This window comes from Oxyura jamaicensis, chromosome 21 (assembly GCF_011077185.1).
Source record: "Oxyura jamaicensis isolate SHBP4307 breed ruddy duck chromosome 21, BPBGC_Ojam_1.0, whole genome shotgun sequence".
NCBI classification, from domain to species: Eukaryota; Metazoa; Chordata; class Aves; order Anseriformes; family Anatidae; genus Oxyura; species Oxyura jamaicensis.
Genome location: NC_048913.1, coordinates 4757571 through 4780091, shown reverse-complemented (window position 1 = coordinate 4780091; position 22521 = coordinate 4757571). Strand labels below are relative to the sequence as shown.

Genomic DNA, 22521 nt, shown 5'->3' with positions numbered 1-22521 from the left:
ACTAGGTAAACTTTCAAGGAAGAAAAAAAAACCCTAATCTATGTTCTCCCCATGCCCTCCCCAAGACATCACACATTGGATACCAGAACTGCCAACTGAACTTACGAATCTGGAGATTTGGAGTAGCCACTGCCAAACAGATTGCGCAGCGATCGTGGCGGGGAGATCTTGGCATCTCGTGAGTAAAAGACCATGCAAACATCCTTTGTTATAACAGCAGGCTGAATGCAATGATCAAGCTAGGAGGAAAAAAAAAACAGTAAAGAATGACTGCCTGAAGACATTTATGCCGAGTTATTTACCTTCCCTCTTTTAGTGGGACAGCTTTTGGAAATCTGTTCTTGTTTGGGTCTTTGGTGGGCTTTTTGGTACGTGTTTGTGAAAGACAATTGTTAAATGTATCTTGTGAGTAAAATAATGGCACCGCACAGAACAACGGTGTATCGCACACAAAGCCAAGAGCTAAGCCAGTGTCTGCAACACTGGAAGGACTTATAGCACGAGGTTCACCAATTTCTAAGGATTTTCAGATAGATAAGGCACAGAAAGGTAAGGAGATCACCAGTTTCACTTCAGATTTGTGAGGCAGTAATGCCTTGAATTAAAGGTGTTAACAGCAAATAAGTTTTTCTACCCTGTTCTCAGAAAATTAAGACTTTCACTGGCTTCAGGATTTGAAAATCACTTAGTCCAGTAGGTGTCCATCCCTCTGTCCATCTCCATGTCTGCTCTCTCCAGTAGTTCCGTTTGAGTCACAAGCAGAAAAAACAACACAGGATTCTAACCTCCAGGTAAGCAGAAAGGGTCATATATATCTTCTCTCCATATGGCGTCACTCGATTGAGGAGAAGGGAATTATGCAAGGAGCTATCCCAAACTGCTTCAAAACGATAGAAAGTCCTGGAAAAAAAGTACAGCAAAAGCTCAACAGTTGGAGTTCCTCTGAAAGCCTCTCATCAGTCAGCGTAAAGCACATCTTCCTTGACACCACCCAGTATGATTGTTATTGACTGCAGTGGTTCGCATAACTAATTAGAGTTATTTCTTCTTTCCCAAGATTACTTACTTCTACTGCAAATAATTTGGCATAAGAAACCATTGTCTGTTTTAAAAAAAGACTCATATGAAAGAGAAAAGAAGGAACACAGAGGAGAACAAAAGCTATCATAACACCACAGGGAAATCAGCACTAATAGACAGTGTTTCTAAAACAAACAGAGCTTCTCTCTAACGCTTTAGGTACAATTCAGCCCAGATGAACCTTCTTTTTATTATATGTATTTCAAAAAAAATACATTCTACACCATATTCTAGGGCTGGCATTTAGCAACAGAAAAGATCCCTTTAATAGCTATTCATGTGAAAACAATAGTTTCTGACAGCAGATCAGAATGATTGATAGGTACGGGTAAGTCCTGTGTTCAAGTAAGAAAGATTTCTTTCTACTTCCCTACTAGCTTCAAGTGAAAACTTGCAGACCTAACACAAACTTTTGTGAGAAAATTCTTCAGTTTGGTGTATGGAAAGAAAGGAGCTAAAGCCTCCCCCAGTTCAGTCCTACCTCAGCAATCAGGCATGTCCATCTGTACAAATAAAAAGTGAGAGGGAGCATCACACAAAGCACATTTAAGCCATCCTGTCTATAGTCAGAATTACACTATTTCCTCTCTAACAGGAGCTTAGGGAAACAAGCTCTCTCTCACAAGTAGAAACTTGATTTCATGTACGTTCCTTTGGAAGAGAGACTTATGCCCTTATCATTCTGGGATACAGCACGCTTCTCAGGTGTTTACACTAGTAGAAAAAATGAGGCACTAATTCTTCATCACCTCCCTATGATTTCCCTTTCAAACTCCCTTGCCATTCAGGTTTTCTGTCCCATTTTGAATACAAATGAAACAGTACTCGAAGTAAGGAAGTGCTTCAGGTACATTTCAAATCAAAACAAAACAAGTTACATATCTAAAGAGCTTCTGTGCTAATACTCAAGGCCAGCTCAGAACAATAGGAAATGAAACCAAAGACAAATAACAAAAAGGAGTGCGGGGATGGAACAACCTAAAAGCACACACATCAGAAATGAGTTCTGATCTCACGGAGTTCCCAAAATCCTATTTTCCTAACACCGGTTACACTGCTTCAAGCTAATAAATACACTGAGACAACAAGAACTGTGCAGTCTAGTAATATAATTTGAGAATATTACTAAATACTGCTTGCAGTATGTGTTTTAGTGTTTGAAGTAATATCGAAATTGCTTCTATTAAAAATGCTCCAGAGAAACACATTCCACAGGCTAAGTAATAGGAAACTTGAAAAGCCCTATAATGTAATAATCCCCACTTGAGTTAGATTAGGCAAACAACACAGGTTGTCTTCTAACCCTTTGCAAATCTGTGTGGAGCGCTCATGATTTTAGCTTTCATCATAGCTTAATTCTGAAAGCAATTTTTAAAAACCTTTTAGCAGGCTCCAGATCTACATTCTGGGTGGAAGAAAAGCCTGGTTCTCCAGAGATGGCAAAGCCAGGGTACCCAGCCCCTGAGCCAGCTCTGCACTTTGGGCTGAACTCAGCCTCTCACAAAGGGAGAACACGTGCGCAAATGTTCAGCAGTGAGAACAAAAGGCTCCTCCAGCAAAATGGTGCTTTTTGGATCAACACCAAGTTGAAGGCAAACACAGCTTTGAGACGGTCTCTCTACTGGAGTTTGTCTAGCCAGGAAGTTAAATATACACAGGCCTGCCTGTCCAAACCAGAACTTGCTAGAATAGCTAGAGAGGGAGACAAAAAAGCAGCTGTGAACAAACCTCTTTCAGTACAGCAAATAATGCAAGGAGGAAAATGGAGCACCAAACAAAGGACAGAAAACAGGAGAAACAGGTTAAAGGCACACGTGTACAGTTAGAACTGATTTTTAAATGGTTTTCAGTGTTAGTGGAAAGTGGTTAATTGAAAGCACTGAAAACTTAAGTCTTCTCTTTTTCAAACAGGCAGAACAGAGAAAGCAGGGAGCAAATTGTCCCAGGCTGTGCAGCCAGCATGCTTGGCTGTGATCCATATGAAAACCTGGAAGGTGAAAGAGGAATCCAGTCTGAGCAGCTACTAAGCGCCTTGCTTCCCTGCCAACTGGTAAACTGAGTACAGCAACCACACGGTTAACTTCCCATGCAAATCCAGCCCAAGAAGGGAGGCTGAATGCCAGTCACATGGCAGCCACAGCTTTTTGTTCAGTGCAATTGCAAGCTGGAATTTCAAGTAACTTAATCATTCAGTCCTTGCCTTGGTACTTCCATCATGGCAAACATTACAGAGTCAGAGACTGTAAGAAATTCCAAATCCAGTTCTGATACAGAACAAAGGAAGAAAATAGCAAGGACTATGAACAGGAACTACACTCGGATGGCACATTCTGAGGATCAGAAAGACTGAGTGAGAGCAGCTACCTGTTGTATGTGAAGGAAAATTTATTCTCACATGTTCCCTGCTGAATTTTACCTGACAAGGCAGGAGATTTACTACTTCTAGAAGAGCTAAGAGGTGTGCTAACAAAATTCAGTAAAAGCTACAAGGGAAATGGCAGCAATAGAAGTGGGACATAAAGCATTCTATTTTCAAGAATCTTTATGTTCAGAGGAAGCGAACAGAAAATACCTAGGCATATCCTTATCAAGAAAGAGCCTGTAAAAACATAGAAAGAGCTTCAGTTAGTGCAGCCAAAAGCAGAACAAAGAAGCAACAGCTGAGAGGAACAGAAAAAACTGACAACGAGAAACACCATCACAACCACAAAACAAGTCTGCAGACAATAAACAAACATAAGACATCCCTGATCAGAGCTTCAGTCCCACTCCACGCACCCATCCCTAAACTTATACCTTGGCATTTTGGTAAGAGACTGTCAATGGCTTCACTTCGCTCACCCTCATCCTTCATGCAAGCAGCCCTCCCAGCAGAAAACTACAGAGCTGCAGGAATTTATTGAAATTGCTGGCGTACAGAAGGCATAGGACTTCCCATCTACCTAACAGCATCAGACTGGAAACCAGCACCTGTCCCCTGAAGTTCCAGTGCTACTGAACCATCAGTTCAAATGCACCAGAAGTAAAATATCCACATTGAGCGGGAGGCAAGGAGTAGCTGCTGAAAATACCATCACCATGTGTGTTTACAGACACTAGGTGGCAGGAAGACATTCAGTTAGTAGCAGCAGCATCCTGAATCCTCCTCTAATATTGCAGTGATATTTCGAAGCCCAAGCCTCTAAAGGAGAAGGAAGTTAGAAACCATTTCAGTGCCGAGAAGGACACCGCCTCCAGAATTCAGCAGTTGCAGACCCAAAACAACCCTGCTCCTCTCTGGGAACACACGGAGATCAATTTCAGAGATATTCCTGCTTTGCACCAGCTAAACAGAGCCACAAAGTGGTCAAGTGACTCGGCTGATGTCAGAGCAGGGGGAGGCTCTGCTGGCAATGCAGAACTCTGCCTCGCTGCCCTTTGTTGCAGACACTGAAGCAAAACAATGCAGTCTGACTGATCTTCACAGCAATGCACCCTAATGAGGAGACACATGCAGCCAAAAACCTCTCAGAGAGGGGCCCTGCTGTTGCCCCAGCGATAGCAGTTACATGGACCAGACACCTCCTTATCAGAACTGGTGTCAGTTTGTGATATATCTATATAAATCCGCAAATTATGACATTTAATTTCCAAAGTGTGCTCTTGCTTAAACTGTCACATGCTTGTTACAGAAATAATAAAGGTATGTATACATCCATAAATATATATAAATATCCCCTGATATGGCCCTTCTACTTCAATGCTTTATTCTCAAAACAAACCTTGATGTCAGTTTAAAATGTCTGGTTTCAATTCTCAGCCTCCCTCAAACCATTCCTTTCCTTCCTCCCTTTATAGTCCTTACAAATGGGAAGTCATCCAAATGCATCATAAAAAAAAAATCTTCTATGCAGTTCAATGGACTTCAGCTTTATCAAGAAACTATGGTACCCCTCATTCTCTGTATGCCCTGTGTCCACAGAATTCTACATTTGATTATGAGCAACACTGCTAGCTTTCCAAACACCCTGCCAATGCCTTGCTCTGCTTAAAAGAGTAGCCATTTTATTCACTTACCTACTGGAGCTGTGAGACGACTTCAGGTATTTTGCAGAGATAATATTCAGAGACAGAATAGCATCCACAGCTGCTTCATCTACCTCGGCTTTGTTTCTTATACGTCCTAATAGGGGTAGGAGGAGGGAAATCAATAAAATTTTGAAATAATGGAATTTATTTGCCAAATATCATTTCAGACTACATGATTAAACAAGCAGCTGTAAGTGGAAATGGCAAAACTTAAGTTTTTCCTCTAGATAATTTTCAAAATCTAACTCCTCCCACATCCAATACTCATGAAGACAGCAGAATAAGACATAAAGAGACATTTTTATTCTTCATAAAGCAACTCACAAAGCAGAATACACTCACCAACAACCAGCTCTCGTACATCTTTCCAGTGCAACTCATTGCCCTTCTCATGGATAATGGTGACTGTGATTCTACGCTGGATTCCCTGGTAGAGTTCAAAACCAAAAATTCATATTGGGGAAGTATTTCCACCCCACACACACTATTATCATCTATTTTGCACTTATACAATAAATACGGAGCAAATAAGTCATTTAAATTATCCTGTAACTGTGAACAAAACCCTTTGTGTGTCTGGGCCCTAAAATTAACCTAACAGAGGAACAGTATGTTCTCATATGTAACAAATTACACTTCTTGCCTCTACTCCACAAAGACAAAGGCTTTTCACCTAAAATAGCCCTGAAATCATTGGCACGATACATACAGTCCCTGGGGCATAGCAGACTCAACTACAAAAACATTAAGCAGATATTCAGATAATGTATGCTGAAGTACTTCTAAGCATATACAACAAAATAAAAAGCATGTATAGCAAAAGAATTATATGTCCTGAAGAAATGTAAGAAAAATGTAAGAAAAGTTACTACAAACCAGCAACTATTCATGCAGATAGACTCCCTCTTTTTCACATACATCTATATGCATAGTCAAAACACAAAAAAACCCTCTGCAACAGCTAGGAAGGAGGTAGAGTAGTAGAACAGAAATATAAACACCACATCTGAACAAGAAAAAATCCTCAGGTGTTGGTCTCAATAGTTTTCACTCTTCCAAGCAAAGATGTCAATTACCCAGAAAGAAAGTGCCTCATGCATAAAATAACTGCTTCAAAAGAAGTTGAAAGATGTTTGCCTGTATTGTGGATTTACATTAGCAATGGGATTACAGAGGATAGAATTACTCTGGTTTGGACTGGAAGTAACTGATGAGGACACTGGTAAATCCAGAAGTAACACCTGTTCCTTTTTTTTGTTGATGGTGGTTTGTTTGTTTTATTAAGGAAATAATTGGAATATGACCATTATTCCCAAGGTACAAGAGTTGTTCCTATCCTCATAAGTAAAAGAGGAAATGCATGTCACCAGCAAAGTCCCCGAAAAGGAACTGGAAATTTGAGAGTAGAGAAAAACCATAAACAGTATTTAGCCAGGATTACCTTTAGAATATAGCTAAAGACAAATTATTAAGGATTATTACAGTAGCATTTTTGATTAACTACAAAGATTTAAAATGCACGGAGACAGTCATTGTACAGAACCATCTTATAGCCAGCCACACATAGAGAGAAAGAACCAAGTTGAGATAACAAAGTGAAGTCCACATGCTCCTTCAGTGATCCTGGTACAGAAGTTAAAGAACGTGGGGGGCACAAATTTGGTCTCAAGGGTTGCTGCTTTTCAAAAGGCTTTCATCTTTCGTGATTGAGACACTGATAAGCAGAGGAAACAGCAATATACTAGGGGCCAAACATTCTCCACGTAGCTCAAAGCTAACAGACTAAATAAAGACTGAAAGATGACTGACCCTACAGCTATCATTAGACAGCTGTGTGGGAAAGGACAAGACATGAGATGCAAAATACCATCATTAGCACCCTAACCCCCGCAGAGATGAAACTTGCTGTTCTACAGCCTTCATCAGTACCTGGTGAAGCAGGAATGTCCCCTGACAAGGCAGGCCTCCAGTGTGGTCCACAATAGCAGGAATATACCTGTGTGAGAGACAGAAATCAGCAGGCAGGAAAGATACACTAGCAAAGCAACGTGACTCTTTTGTGCTGCCAATGTTTACCTCTCCACATAATATCTGAAGAAAGAAGGGTGTTTCTACCAGCTCTCAGTATGGACTCTTTATTGGAACACAGTATCAAGTTAAATATAGAAGTTTCACGTACCAATCTCAGAATCGTCTAGGTTGGAAAAGACCTTCAAGATCATCAAGTCCAACCGCCAACTTGACCTGCTGAGTCCCATGTCCCTTAATGCCATGTCCATGTGTCTCAAATATCTTGAGGGATGAGGACTCCACCACTTCCCTGGGCAGCCCATTCCAGTGCTTAATCACCCACCTTCTCTGTATGAAGCAATTCTCCACAATGTCCAACCTAAACCTCTCTGGTGCAATTTGAGACTGTTTCCTTGCACCCAGTCTTCTGAAAAACTCTTTGGAACTCACTTCTCAACACAATCCCTAAAGAACTTTCAAGGGAAAACCTTCTGCATAGCTAAGGAGAGTAAATTATGGGTCTGTTACACAATTTCTACAGTATAGACTCTAGTGACACAAAGAATTTAAACTCATGGCCTAAACATAGAATATATGTTCCCAACACCTGTTCAGCTGGCATGCAGGGGCTTCCAAAATGGAGAGAATTTCAAATGTTAAAGAATGGCATTCTGTCTCTAGTCCTTTCCGAAGGGGATGACAAATGCAGAATTTATATCCCCTCATTACAAACTAGTAAGAGACCAGGCTGACATAAGCCAGGCTACCTTCAGATGATTGCTGAACCTTGTCTGAATAGAACAAAGGGTAACTGATCCCATAAACCACTGTTCTTAAAACATTATCATCTTAAAATGAATATTGGACTTACTCCCCCGTTGGCTCCAATTCACTGATCTCAAACCAGACAAGAAGGTCATATTTGCTCACACTCTGGCCCAAGCTGGGTTTGCTCATAGTATTTAGCTTCGTAGCTGGCACTTAAAGAAAGAAAAAAGAATGGTTTATCAAGACTGAGCGAAGTAAAGATACCCTAGGGCTCACAGAAACATCGTTTCATTGATTCCATGTATTCTATGTGCATGTGCAGATCACATCTTGTTCCCTGAAAATAACATAGCTCACAGCAGTATTCCTGAAAGTATTGGCATCAAATAAGTATATTTAGATTTAAATAAGAAAACAAATGTACTTGAAAAAAAGAACTTGTAAAAATAAGAAAAAAAGTCTCTAGATCCATACAGAAACAGTCTCCTCAGATGTCCACCAGCTACTTTATGGTTTAGCAGTTTGAGATTTGAATTACTTAGATCAGTTCACTTGTAACATTTTTTCACCCAGAACATACATTTTCTCTTCCCCAAATAAGAGAAATTAAGAACTTGAAAATTTGGTCTTCATTTTTTCGAGCTGCAAAACGCTAGTCTCCTGTACCAGTTTAGATAAGAAAATGTGCACGTGAAGAGGCTGAATAAGACTTATTCCAGATCTGTAATGCTGTCCAAGTATGTTTCTGGGCTCCTTATGTTTTGGTATTAGTGATTTCTACTGGCCAGATCCCCTCAAATTCCTTTCATACTAATGTAGGGATAAACCATGTGGAAAAACTACCACTAATAGGATAACTGAAATTCTAGAAATAACCTGATACTCCTTCATGTATACCTTCATCACACCTTTTACTTGCCATTACAAGATTTCTCCTCTTTCTTTGCTCATTTCATTTTTGTAAATGGGAATTTTTTAAGAGTTTGGTTCCTGTGTACTGACGTATTTTTGTACATCTGCAATTGATTCTGTTTTTTTCTCCTCTCACATCCTGCCTGCGTTGCTGTTACTGAGCCAAATGATTATTCCCCCTTCTAGCCTCTCAAGCCCCGTTCTTCGCTTGCTCAGGTGTTTTTTAGGTTCTGCTACCTTCAGGTCTCTGTACACCCCTTAATGGGAAATTAAGTCATGGTGGAAGCTGCACTGGAAGAACTTCACAGTCCCCAATTAAGAGAAGATCCATACAGATGTGTTTGCATAGTCACTTTTGAAAAATGAAACGTGAATTCTATTTCTTGACAGGGTAAAAGAAAAGCCACCTCGGAGGAACAGACTTTACAAGAATTAGTCATGTACAGCTCTCCAGCTCCATCATGCTAGGTAGCAAGCTTCAGCCTCATCATTTACTCTTCCCGTTGATTACCCTGGGTAATCACCCTCTTATACCCATCGTAATACCAAAACAACACTTGCAGCTGCACATGAACTCATGACAGCTGGACTGAGTATTGTTGGGAATAGGAAAAATCAAAACACGTCACTCAAGTTAAGTTTACTGCTACACGGAGAAATTCAAAAGCACCAGAAGAGGAAAAAATAAAACAAAAAGACATTTCATTAAACTTGAAAGCTGGTTCTGGATGTTCTCATAGACTTGCTCTGGCAAAACCAGTGTGGGTTTGTTTGTTTTCCTTTTTTCCCCCCTCTAAAACAGAATGTAAATGTAAACAATGAACAGCATTGTACATGTCAAGTTAATGACAAAGAGATGAGAAAAGGAAAACCTATATAGAACAAAGCAGAATGTCTCCTCTACACCTAGCTGTTTTTTCTCACGTAGCATCTCACAGTATCTCAGAACTATTTACAGAAGAAAACAGAGGTCCAGAAAGCTTTGGGAAACAGATCCACAGCCAGAGAAAAATCTGTGATACTTGCACTCTGGAGTTCATTGACTCTCTATATTTTCCCTAGAATAGCCATAAACAAAAACATGATGTCACCGTTCTATGACTGCAGCCACAGCAGTTCTAGTCCCAAGACTACTACAAGATACAAATAAGGAAAAAGGAATCTTGAAACCTCGAAGCGTGTTTCAAAACTACTTCTACATCTACCATAGATCAAAGTTGGCTACTAACCATCTCGTTTAGGAGCCCGCTCACTCTGACAGTTGGGAACAGGCAGAAAGAGAAAAGGTGGCAGCTGGTCAGCCCCATCTTGGAAAGCAGCCACAGCAGAGGATGCAAGCATGTTGGCATGCTCAGAGAGTGTGTTCAGCACATGCACGTTTACATAGCCAGACATAAGATACCTAATCAGCTCAATTTTTCTTTCATGGTCTGCAAAGTGAATGAAACACACAAAAAAAGGGATGGCAGAGATGGCAGGTGAGGAAAAAGAGGAGGAGGATATAAAAGGTGAAACGGGAGGAAAAAAATATAGAAGTTCAGCATGCATTGTTAAAATTAAGCAAAGAAAAACACAGATAATTTCAACAAGGCTGGCTCACTGAACAAGAATGTTACAGAGCAGAAAGATGGAGTGGTTAATGAATAAGCAAATTTCCAGTCAAGTGCTCAGTACACACATGAAGAGTCATAGCCAGAACTGATGGAATATGGATAACACCTGAGGAAAAGGATTCTACCCTTTAATGAACCAAGAAGCACTTGCTGCAAGAGGTGGCTGAACACAAGGAAAGAAAGACAGCCCCAGACGGTTCCAATGCCCTTTGCAATGTTCACTTCATCTCACTTCTCGCTGTCCTGAATGGCTTCAGAATACACTGTGACCTTTGTTTTCCATGGCAAACAAATGTAATGTACAGAATTAGAGACCTGTTCTCACCTGGCTTTGAGAGTGGCATAGGGGGAGGAAAGAATCTTCGGGAAGGTTGTGGAGGGCTATGGAGAAATGCAAAGAGTTATCTTTACAGAGGCAGCCAAGTAAAGACATATAGAAACACATACATACACACGTATACACACACTCTCTACTTGTCTCTAAAAAGACCCTTACAGTCCCATGAAGACAGGTAAATATCACCTGTCACCATAACAAGTGGACTAAGCACACTTCTCTAATAGACATTTTTCTATTCTAACTAAATTGATCCCAGTCATCAGTGAAAAATATTTATCCACACTTTGCAACTTGTCCACCCCCATCTTGCACTAAAAATTTCAGTGGGTAACACGCATTTCCCAATGCCTGCAATAGCGTGCAATACCTATTGAGGTCCTGTCCTTGAAGATGGAGAGGGTGCTGCTGATAGTGCCCAAAGACTTCAAATACGATAGGCTTCGTTTTGATGTACTCCACAAATGATTCTGTCACTTCCACAGCAATCTATTAGGCAAGTAAAAAAAAAAATAAAATGAAACAAGCAAGAACAAATTCTTGAAAGTGCCAATTTTAAATTTTAGGAGCCTACATTTTTCCTACCATTTAGAGCAACTCGCAGTACAAGCAATTGCATTCCATTTTGGTTTAAGCGTTAATTCTACTCTTTATTAAAGGAAAAAATTAAATGTATTCTATCGAGTCTCTCAAGTAGCAGAAGAGAGAGCTACACATAACTAAAGGATTCCACAGTTCACAGTGACAGATTTACTCAGTTCATTTGATATTGTAAGCACTGCTATTCACATATATTTTATTTCCTGAACTCTAGACTATTTTCATTAAACACCCTGAAATGGGAAGAGGGAATTCAAAGGCAGGAAATAGATGTAAAACAGAAGAGTTAAGTCTTCCACATAGAATCATCCTGTATGTTGTTCTCCATGGGGGATTACGTCATCCATCTGATCACTCCTCCTATTGTCTATTCTTAGTAATTCCCCTTGCTCCCCTTTCCTACACATCTCTCATGTGGTTAACAGGAAGGATACAACTTCCCAGTGCTAAAACAATCACTTACTATTCAGCTGAAATTTTACTTACATTCTGAACATGGTAAAACCCAAGGGGAGTCCCACGACCATTGTTTTTGAGAGGTTCAGTTGAGAAAGCTTCATCGTGCCGATGCAAAAAGCTTTTTAAAAGGAGACAACAGTTTAGTGGAGACTGTTGTGCTGTGAACCCAATGCCAAAAGTAAACCTACAAATTTATTCTGCCAGAGGTTTACAGGGAGTTGCATGATGGCCTAAAGCTAGGCCTTTGGGACCAAAACTCCCGTTCTGGCTTTGACACCCAATTTTCATTCTCTTTCCTAAGAAACTAAGCCAAACAACACTTCACTTGAGAGCTACTGATACTGAACTTTATTCTTCAACACCATGCTAACGCAGAGCAGGTACTGTTTGTAATAGGAGTTCTGATAACTGACAGCATGTTTTTCTCTGCTGTACCACACTATCATTGATTTGAAAAGCTCTCGATCAGACCCTCCACTAGCCACTATTATTTACACCCTCTATTAAACTATATAATCCCTAATGCAAATAAATAAGAACAAATTCTTACTTGAACTGGCAGAAAATATCTGCGTATTCAGGAAGGATGCCGCTGGCTTGTAGCACTGTCACACGGAAGGTAAACACGCTACCCAGTTTCAAGTGATTACCAATTTCTTCAGTGAATCCTTCCATGGTCATCTTTCCATCCAGTAAAGTGCCTGACTTCAGGTCTTAAAGAGAAATAAACACCATTAGGTCAGATTTTTTTGTTTGTTTGTTTTTGTTTTTAAAATATTCCTCAGGCAACCATTTAGTCCCATCACACATTCTTATTCTTTGAGCTGAAATTATTTTTTGATTATAAAATAAGCTTCAAGTACCTGGAAACAATTTTTCTGCATAGATCTTCAAATACAGAATTCCAGCATTTACTATCAGCAATGAATTGTTAACAACCTCTCTATATCATATTCTTGAAGGATACTCCAAACCCCTTTCTATCACAGATTGAGAGTGTCCTAGATTTCCCTTGAATTCTCCAAAATCACTACATATTGCTTGCTTACCTAGCTCATTCATTCTGTTGATCTCCTCTGGAGGAGTGATAACCTCTGAATTCTGTCCCTGCCCTTCCACAATTCTTAATTCTTCCAATGACAGTCCAGAACGAGTCATCGCAACCGAAGAAAAATCAGTCTGAAAAGTGAGGTGAAGTTGCATTTAACAGACTCTTACAGTTTCTTTTTTTCTCCCATGCCCTTCTTCCCCTGCATTACTTACTCTTTATTTAGAAGCCCGACTACTGTGTGCTAAAAGAAACATGAGGAAATTTTAAAACTTCTTACCTTGTCAAAATATTCATTGTCAAATGAAATTTTAGCTGTGCCAGACTGTCGAATACCAGATCCATAATCTGGAGCTTCTTCATCAGCTAAGAAAACATGAAAAAAAAAAAAAAAGACAGACCAGTCAACTGATTTGACTTAGTGCTGGAAAAAAAATCATGGCAGAATTCCACCCAGCATGTACTCTTGGGTGTGGGAAACCAAGACAAGCCATGAAGTTTCATCATGAATATATTTAACTTTATAGAGAATTTTGAATGCAAAACAGCTTCAATACTCATTTTATTTATTTACTTCTGAATGTTACACTTGAAATGAATTACCTTAGATAATACAATGGCCCTCATGGAAATGTATGCTTACATTGATTTAAATTACCATCTAAAATTCTCTAGCCATAAAGTAAACAGTCACACTAGCCAAGTTCCTCAAGCACATGATGCAAGTTTGAAAGGTGTTTTGTGCATACAATCTGCCTCTTTTAACCTCTACCCCTTTGTGGAGAGTACCAGGAAGAAGGCCTAGTGAAACACCACCTGTATTTTTCCACAGGAAATGCATGCTTCCAGGATTTAGAATGCCTTTTGAAACTTCACTTTGGTGCAAAATAAAGGTGTGGCCCTTTTTCAAGAGAGGTCCCCAGTTTAATTTCTAATAGCCATACTGTATTCCTTAATATTATCCATTTATTTGGATGACAACGCCAAGGAGACCAAACTAAGCTAGAAATAAGACTGTTGTACACATCAAAATAGATTTTATTTCACTTGCTGTTTTAGTCCCTGCAAGACTGATTCTTACACATCTTCAGAGACTGAGACTTCATTATATGTTCCCATGGAGAGTGAAACTTCCAGGGTTACCATACTTAAAGAATGTTGGCAGATAGCCGTTGCTGAAAAGGACAAGCTACGGGAACTATCTGTGGTCTCACCAGCATTGATGAAACACTAACTACCAAGAGTAAAATTCAGCTACCTGACTTCATATTGGAAAAGAAGTGAAAAGTTAGCAGTTAAAGCAGCTTCTAAGTCTCCACGCATTTTAGTGGGGCAATGAAGTGGAAAATTGCTGATTTCTGTTTATCCTATGCCAAAAACTGGTCAGTTCCTGGACTGAAAACAGGAACTTCTCCACGTGCTATTCAGTCAGAGAATGACAGAGCACCCTTGTGCTCATCACTTAAATGAGTGGTTTGAGAAGAACAAGCAGTTGGTACATTTCACATTCTGCAAGTCACCACAATTATCAAGCTTGCATATACCCTTGTGCACTGTTCGCACTGTGCACCAGAAAGAGAACGTTTCCTTTATTTTTTTTTTGCTGTTTTAAAAAGCAGCACTGCATTAGTCACCAGGTATAAGCTTAAGTGGTTCCCACCGTCATGTTCAAAGCTTCTGGTCAGCATCAGTATTTCAATATTTATCCACACTTGGTCCACAGGATTACACCAATGAAAAATTTCAAGGGCTACTTAATAATAAAGAACAAATGTTCTTTGAAACACTGAAACTGATGAGGTTTGAGCATAAGAGAAAATCGTTTTTGATGTTTGTGTGTTTTTTAAAGCTGCAGCTATACAAAGTGTACCAAAGAGTTGCAATGCAAGGCTGAGCACCTCACCTGCTATAGCTTGCACTGCTACTCGCAGAAATCCTCGCACTTCTCCCTTCTCGCTAACAACAGCTACTCGGTGAATAAGAGGCACTGGGTACAGCAGATTGCTCAGGTATACAAATGCTCTGGTAATAGGAAGGAAAGAAAACACAAACAGCATTAGGCTATCATCTGCAGAACCAGACTGCAGTATTTGGCTGGCTAATGGGACATTCAAATCTTCAGACAGTCTACTTCACTCCATCTGCTAGATCTGCACCGTGGTCTTGTATTCACATTGCCCACGTGGGGCTCTTCACCAGTCAAAGCTAAGTGAAGCCACAAAATGCTCTAAATCATGGTAAATTGGAGACACAGGGCTTGTATTAGTGAGTTACAAAACATATGAAGGAGACTATTTAAGGTGATGGCTTTATAAAAGGTAATTTTAGATCTACTATAGTTGTAAACAGAGCTGTTAACAAGATAGTAGAAGTCTACTAAGGAACTACAGAATATAAACAATTATTTCAGTTTTCTATCCTCTAAGCATGGTTTAAAATGATAAAAGGGGATTGATTTACTGTGTTTGCACGGCCTCAAGTATTTTACTGAACATATAAAAACACTCTTCAAAACAGCTATTTGACTGTTCTCTCTTCCACATGCCTGATACCTCTGCACACAGAGGAATCAAAATTTCCCATAAATCATAAACCATCTATGTTTCTTGGAAGATTCACTGAGTGTACAGATAGTGGAAGACAGTCCTCACAAATAAATACCTTTATAAGTATTACATTTATTTTCTCTAAAAAAGGAACAAAAAAGACCACAAGAGTACTCTTGAACACCCATTTAGAAATTACAGTTTACAATAATGAAAAACAGCATTGAGGGCCAGCACTGGACGATCCTGCTGAACGTTAATTTTTAAAATTATGTATAATTACAAGCAGGGTCTATTTTGGAACAGTTAACAAGCTTTATTGCATATATTTTAATTATAAGCTAGACTAACAGTGTTAAATTATTTTAAGTTTCTGCAATGAATTGCAGTTCTTAAAATGCTACACTTCCGCATGATTATAGCTTCAGGAAAACCTGCAATGCTGAGAAGTCTAATGAGTCTGGTAAGAGATGGTTCTCAACAAGGGGAAGGAAGGAAGCCTTCATTTAAGGGAGCTGTTTCAGAGTCCAGAAGAACGCTGAGATGGACAGAAGTTTAACCAAGAGCTTTACCAGTCATTGAAGTAAAACTAATTATGTAGGAAATTATTACGAATGTATGCACGTTAAATTACACTGAAACACTGGTAATTTGTTTAACTGTATTTGCCTCTTGCAGTCCTTTTTATTAGTTTTTATTATTAAGTGTAATTAATTCCTCAGATTTATAAGTTTTCTTGTTTAATATTCACAGGAAAGTCCTGCCTGACAAAACAGGACTGACAGCTCCAAATGTTCACTGCCTGTCTGGTGCCATCAGCTGCAGAATTTGTTCCACGAGCACAATTTTCCAAACTCAGTTCCTCGTGACATATAGCTAAGAACCAAAGTTAGAAAAGGGTAAGTGTTCCTCCACGGGTTCACGTGCCCATTCCCAGGATGAATTGTTTTGAACTGATAAAGAAGTCAAACAGGTGTCAATTATGAACCAAAGAGACAAAAATAATGCTACTAAAAAACAAAGTGGTGACAAAATGCAATAGAAAAGAGAACGATTAATGAAGCTATAAAAGTAACAGGGAAAAAAGAGCATACAATGACAAAAAAACAACTGCAACTTAACACTTGACTAGGATTAGGATCTAATTCCTTTTCAGTCTGCTCCAAAGTGAGGTAAACACTGACAAAGCAGGGGAAGGGAGAAGGTAAGTTTAAAGTAACAAAATAGGAAGTTTATTATTTTTTCTTTTCTCCTCTAAGGAAACATTTTCAGCTTTGGAATTTCAGGCAGTGCTCATTTAGGAAAGAGATAAGTGTCCCACCATGCAAAATCAAACAGCCTCCCACAGTACCAGCCTGGAATTGTTCACTCGGACTATCCTCACTAGGAAAAATGCACAGACTTTGGAAACCACATCGCAAGCTAGGGAAAAATGTGCATTCTCCCTACAGAAAGGTGTTTAGTATCGGTATGTGTACAAGTAAGAGACAGTTTCTCTAAGTAACAGAAGAAGTCAGTACAGCCTTCCTACTCCAAAGCCAAACGACTAGAAAGTGAAAATATTAACTGCATGAAAATGTATTTTATATGTATGTCCAACACAGGACAGCCAAAGCATGCAGCTTTATTAGCCACTGAAATTTTGTCACTACATCAAAAATCACAATCCCAAAGAAAAAAATATTTAACTTCTTTCCATCCAGTGACCCAGCTCACCGCAATTATTTTGACTTGGAGAAAGAAAAGCACATAATGCAAAAAACGTTAAGTTTCCCATTTGGCGAAAATAACGTTGAATATCTTCCGTAGAATGCAGAGCCACACGTTTGCTGTACAGAGGGAAAGAGCTGTTTTACGGTGTAATACTGCCTTCTGCTGCCATTCCATCTGCTTCATTACAAGACAATGTTAAATTAGGAAGGGATGAATATTAAGGTTCTCCTTCTCCTCTTCCCCACATCTGGGAGGGCTCCCTCTCCCCAAACACGCCCTGTGCAAGTGTCCCCCTGCACTTAGCCCAGCAGACTGAAAGAGGGGGAGCCGTATTAGCAGAAAGATTGGTGAGGTAAAATGGCATACTCACAACAAAAACTAGAAATGAAATTTAACAAACACAAATATTTGGAAAAAATCAAAACAAAACCAACAGAAGTCACTCAAAATGACAACATATTTTTAAATGAACACAACAATGAAATGTACCATAATTCTCTCCCACCTCCCTTAAAAACGTAAGTGTTTGATACGTCACACCATTAAAAAGAATCAGCCTTAAAAGACATCCCAGCATGCCAGAAGAGATGGCTAAAGGGACCAGCTCTTTTTTTCCTTTTTTTTTTTTTTCCTTTAATTAGTATAGCACAAATAAAAGGCCATCACAGCACAGGAAAATAATAAAATAAAATACTGTGATGCCCAAGGAGTTGGATAACTGCATGATCAATCTCTTATCCTCATTCTCTCCCTCATGATCTGGACTCATATTGCTGATACAAAGAAAAATAAAAATGATCTTATTTTTGTTCCACACATTCCACAATGTGTAAAACAGTGCACAGTTAATTAAAAGCACTCAGTGTTGATTTTGTTACGGATTGAACACTACCTTCTGCTCAAGACTCTATGTGGACTGACATGTCCTCTGACACTCTAAGAGGCATTGTTCAAAAGTAGAGTTCTCATACTGTAGGACTCTGAAGAATCTAGTTTCTGCTCACCGGTGTTAAACAGCCTTCTGCTGACAGAAGCAGCATGCTCGGAAAACACATGGAATTCAACCAATAAACGGGGAAGAAGTCATTCAGCTCTATTCAGAGATAATATGAACTAAGTTTAATTCCTCAAGACAACTTACAACCCAAGCAGAGCTCTTTAGTAAGTGCAGCTCACACAGGTCAGGATAGTTTCCTGAGCTGCTGCAGCTCCACACGTCTGCCTTAAGAGACAGAGCTCAAAATCCTCTTTTAATACATGGAAAGGGGAAGCAAGCTGTGTAATTGCCAGGAAGCACAACTGCTCTCACTGGACACTGCGTTTGCTCAGCTTGCGTCGTGCTTCCTGAAGAGTCTGTGAAATGAAGATGAATAGTTCAACTTTTTCCCAAGCACCAAAGGCGCTGCTCTGAAAGAACGTGCACAACAGGCAAACGCCCAGGATGCCAGCACTGTCACAAGAAAGCAGCCTTGTCTTTGCCATCAGTGCAGTGTGCTTTCACCAGCTCACAACCACTAACTATCAAGCCAGTTAAAGTGGCTTTCCCAGAATGACTCTTGGGAATTAGACTAACCTGAAAGTATTAAGTTTTATTAAAAACATTATCAGACAGTGCACATATGGCGCAAACTTGCAGAGATAAAAAAGGATTATTGTAGTTTCTTGCATCTTTAGTAACTATAGTTTGTTTTGAAAACAAGGTAAAGGAAGTTCCCAGTTTAAATCACAAATGATACCGCTGAACTCATCTAAAAAGCTTCTTTTTTGTTGATGTTCTTTTCAGAAGAACAAACTCAGCCCCCCATTTTTCCAAATAACTCTTAGGGGATCCTGTTGTTTCTCTTTCATAATGCAAGTGAGTTTCCAGCATTTGAAGAAACTGCACTTTCCTGACCAGGATGTCCTCCCTGCTTACAGTCATGGAAAAAGATAAAGTTAAGCTCTAGTTAACTTGTTTTAGAAATTCAAACACAGTGCATGTGGAACGCACTAACAAACATCAATGGCCAATGATTTTTAATGATGACAACCTTTTGCTACACAATACAATGCTACTCAGTCATACATAATCTGACAATCAAATTATCAAGGAATACTCTTCCTCATCCAGAAAGGGCCACTCTCCTTTCTCCATGCCATTTTTCCCTCTTCCCACACAGAGGATGTTAGCTGAGGTTTTCAAAAATGGATTTACTGGAATGGACTTAAAGACCTTCCACCATATCCTGAGATTCTCTTCTACAGAAGAAAATCAGATACTACAATACTATCTTCATGAGCTCGCAATGGCTAAGTCGAGCATTGCTATAGATAAGGCTTAAATACTGTACACAAGCAAAATCACACGCGTTCTGTATTGTGTTGGACATCTATAAATAGAAGTGGATTTAATCACACTGTCATATCTAAGATGATTTTCTCACTTATTACTGAGGCCTTCCTGGCCTCTGACAGTGGGATTTTAAACCTTAGTGTTGAACTACATTCATTCACTTGCAATGCCCATTCATGTACATGGCTATTTTGGCTGGCTTAATAGACGTTCAACACAAGGCTAAGTCACTGCAACCTACAGCAAGAGCTGGTCCCTTTTGGCCATTCTCACAGTAACCTCACCAACCTTCCCACTAAAATGAACCAAGGGGATCGGTCGTAAAACGGGTCGTGCCCATCATTGAAGAGGTCTGATCCCTCCTCGGTTCCAGCGTCGGAGCCAGTGTCATCCACAAAGGCCTCATCATCAAAGTCCTCCATCTCATCCTGCTGTTCATCAGCCAGTTCGGTGATGTCAGAGTCAGCCGTGGAGAAAGTGGGGGAGGGCGTGCGATCAGCAAGACGCTCATTCACGCAGCCATGGAAAATGGGGGAGCTAGATATCAGTTAACGGAACACCAATTAACACAGGGAGGGGAAAGAAGAATGCTTCATTTAACAGCCCTCTGTTGCCATCAGCACAGAGCCAACCTGAACAACAAGCAAAGCCTTCAAACCGTCTCAACTGGAATGAAACATAAGGAAAGGGATTGCTAACAGTCAGGAAAAAGGGCATCCTCGAACTGAGTAAAAGCAACAAAAGATGAATACAAACATGGGTGAACGTAAACATATTGACAGCACATCCATTTAACAGAGCTACAACTCTTAGTTCCAACATGTAGCATTTTTGTAATTAAAAATACTGTAAAGATGCAGCCAACATCAGGAAATATTCAAGAACCCCATTAGATATTCTGTATTTCTGAAGGATATAACCAAACTATTTGAACGACATGTGTAAATAAGGTGCTGGACCGCTTTTCCCATCAGTTTCCAGTGTCCTTCATATTCTCTGTGCTCTCCTCCAATGACTTGAGATAGAACTCAGCTAGATACCCTTTTTAAAAAATAAACTTAGAACTTAATAAGTGTTCCATCAAATCAGATTCTACAAAGTTACACCAAGACAGTCAAGGTTTTAAAAAACAGTTTCTGCTCTTCACTATACCTTAAGTCTATCAGAAAACCCTGCAAGACAACACAGACAACTGACACTAAGTGGCTACGCAGTTTATAACCACATTCCAAGACAAAGCCCATTCAGGAACTGATGAGAGCTCTCAGCATATCTGGAGCTGAGGTTATCGTCACATACCTTCCAACCAGCTTGAACCAATGAAAGCGATCATAAAAGGGGTCACTGCCTGTCATTGTGCTTTCACTTTCATCCTGCGTACTAGATGCCATTTCCCCAGCTCTGTCATACATCTCCCGCATCAGGTCCAACCTCTGCCTGCACAAAAGAAAGCAGGATTCAAAAATTAAGAGTAGGGAAGAAAAAAACAGACAAAAAAGCAGACACCACAAAGTTGGGTGAACTAAAATTCACCTATACCAAATTACACATGGAATAGGGAGAATAAAGAAAAGAGTGAATACCACTTTTTTACAGTACAAATCCCCTGACATAGAAGGGATTTGAGGAAGATATCTGTAAGCTAAGCCCACAAATCGTAAGGCAAAGTCACTTCAGCAAACTACATATATCTTGGATTTCATTTGAACTTCTAATTATGCTCTTTTGACATCTAATTTCGGCATCTTTTCATATAAACCATCGCAGGGTAATTTAATGCAGTTTTTGCAGAAAGCTGGTATTTATAACACTGTACTATCTAGAAAGTTGGCATTTGGAGGACACAGAAAACCAAATAAAACAGAGTGAACAGCAAGGGATGAAATTTTTCAGTGAAACTCCTTGGACATAAAGAACTCTGTTCTCCAATAACATTTGCATACTTGAGTTTTTCTAAGGACCAGTAATGTGTTGCTCCATTCTTCAGATCCTGGACTTCCACAGCTACCACTGTGCGGGGAAAAGGCCTGTTGTCCCGGGTCTTCTCCGCCTCAGTGGGCAAAAGCTCTGGTGGCAGCGGTGAGTAGAGGGTGTCTGTCAGCAGGACAAACTGAAATTGCACCTGAATCAAAAAGAAATCAAAGGTCAGAGCAATCAGATAACAGCATTATACAGGGGATAGATAAAGACATAACCTCAGGCAACAAACAAAGAATGTTTGACTTTCACCTCTGTGAATAGGCTTTTGCTAAGTCATGTGATTGTTTGTTTTAAAGGGTCACAAAACATTTTTCAGCTGAATACACATAATTTGCTCTTATCACAACTAGTAGAAGTCCAGAAAACTATAGACTTAGCACACCCTGCAGCACCCACTTGTCTTAGACAGACAAGTGACCATGTGAAGTTAAAGGCAACAAGGAAAAGAGAGGCCCCAGGGGAAATGGGCATGCACCTATGTTGATGATATGGACAGGAACAGCATAAGGGAAATGAAGAGAAGAATATATCAAACAGATTTGCATGGAATACTCATTCAACCAGGAGACTGGACCACAGAGATCCGTGATTTTCTGAATCCTTTAAAACCCAAATATAACTAAACATAAAAACCAAATATAACTAAAATACATTTAGCTTCAAGGATGATAACTGACTCTGAGCATTTAAAGCAGGATTACAGAGTCAATATCAATAATCAGAAATTTCAAAAAGATACTCTGCATGCTCCTACCTTTTTCTTTAACTCTACACTGATAGCATTGGCTTCTTTCAGATACACCGCATTTCCCCAGAGTAGGTCCCTCAGTGAAGTGAACTGGTGAAACTTCCATTTCCTGAAAGCCCACTGCGCGAGTTCATACTCATGTCGTGTCCAGGGCACTAGAAGAGCAAAGACAGAAAACACTGAGGCTTCTTCTCTAAGCCATCACGTGAAATAACTAATATTATTGCTGATGTTGTCATCAGTTCTCAACACCTTTTCTGCAGGATTAAAACCAGAAAACAAAAATCTGCATTTTTATTATTCAGTG

The 22521-nt window shown here is 39.7% G+C and overlaps 1 protein-coding gene across 10 annotated transcripts in view; it reads right to left on the bottom strand.

The window, feature by feature from the left end:
• KIF1B (kinesin family member 1B) overlaps positions 1–22521 on the bottom strand; it is a 94978-nt gene that overhangs the window by 10792 nt on the left and 61665 nt on the right. For 7 of the 10 annotated variants that reach the window (XM_035344644.1, XM_035344649.1, XM_035344648.1 and 4 more), the window contains 17 exons: positions 22221–22369; positions 21430–21608; positions 20786–20923; positions 19775–20023; positions 14799–14917; positions 13176–13261; positions 12897–13026; positions 12398–12560; positions 11875–11965; positions 11159–11277; positions 10777–10832; positions 8030–8138; positions 7078–7144; positions 5491–5575; positions 5137–5242; positions 786–900; positions 106–239 (listed from right to left, as the gene is read on the bottom strand). In XM_035344644.1, the coding sequence (XP_035200535.1) occupies positions 106–239; positions 786–900; positions 5137–5242; positions 5491–5575; positions 7078–7144; positions 8030–8138; positions 10777–10832; positions 11159–11277; positions 11875–11965; positions 12398–12560; positions 12897–13026; positions 13176–13261; positions 14799–14917; positions 19775–20023; positions 20786–20923; positions 21430–21608; positions 22221–22369 (2095 nt within the window). The remainder of the gene's footprint in view (positions 1–105; positions 240–785; positions 901–5136; positions 5243–5490; positions 5576–7077; positions 7145–8029; positions 8139–10776; positions 10833–11158; positions 11278–11874; positions 11966–12397; positions 12561–12896; positions 13027–13175; positions 13262–14798; positions 14918–19774; positions 20024–20785; positions 20924–21429; positions 21609–22220; positions 22370–22521) is intronic. The other 3 variants (XM_035344652.1, XM_035344653.1, XM_035344654.1) reach the window with 1 other exon arrangement.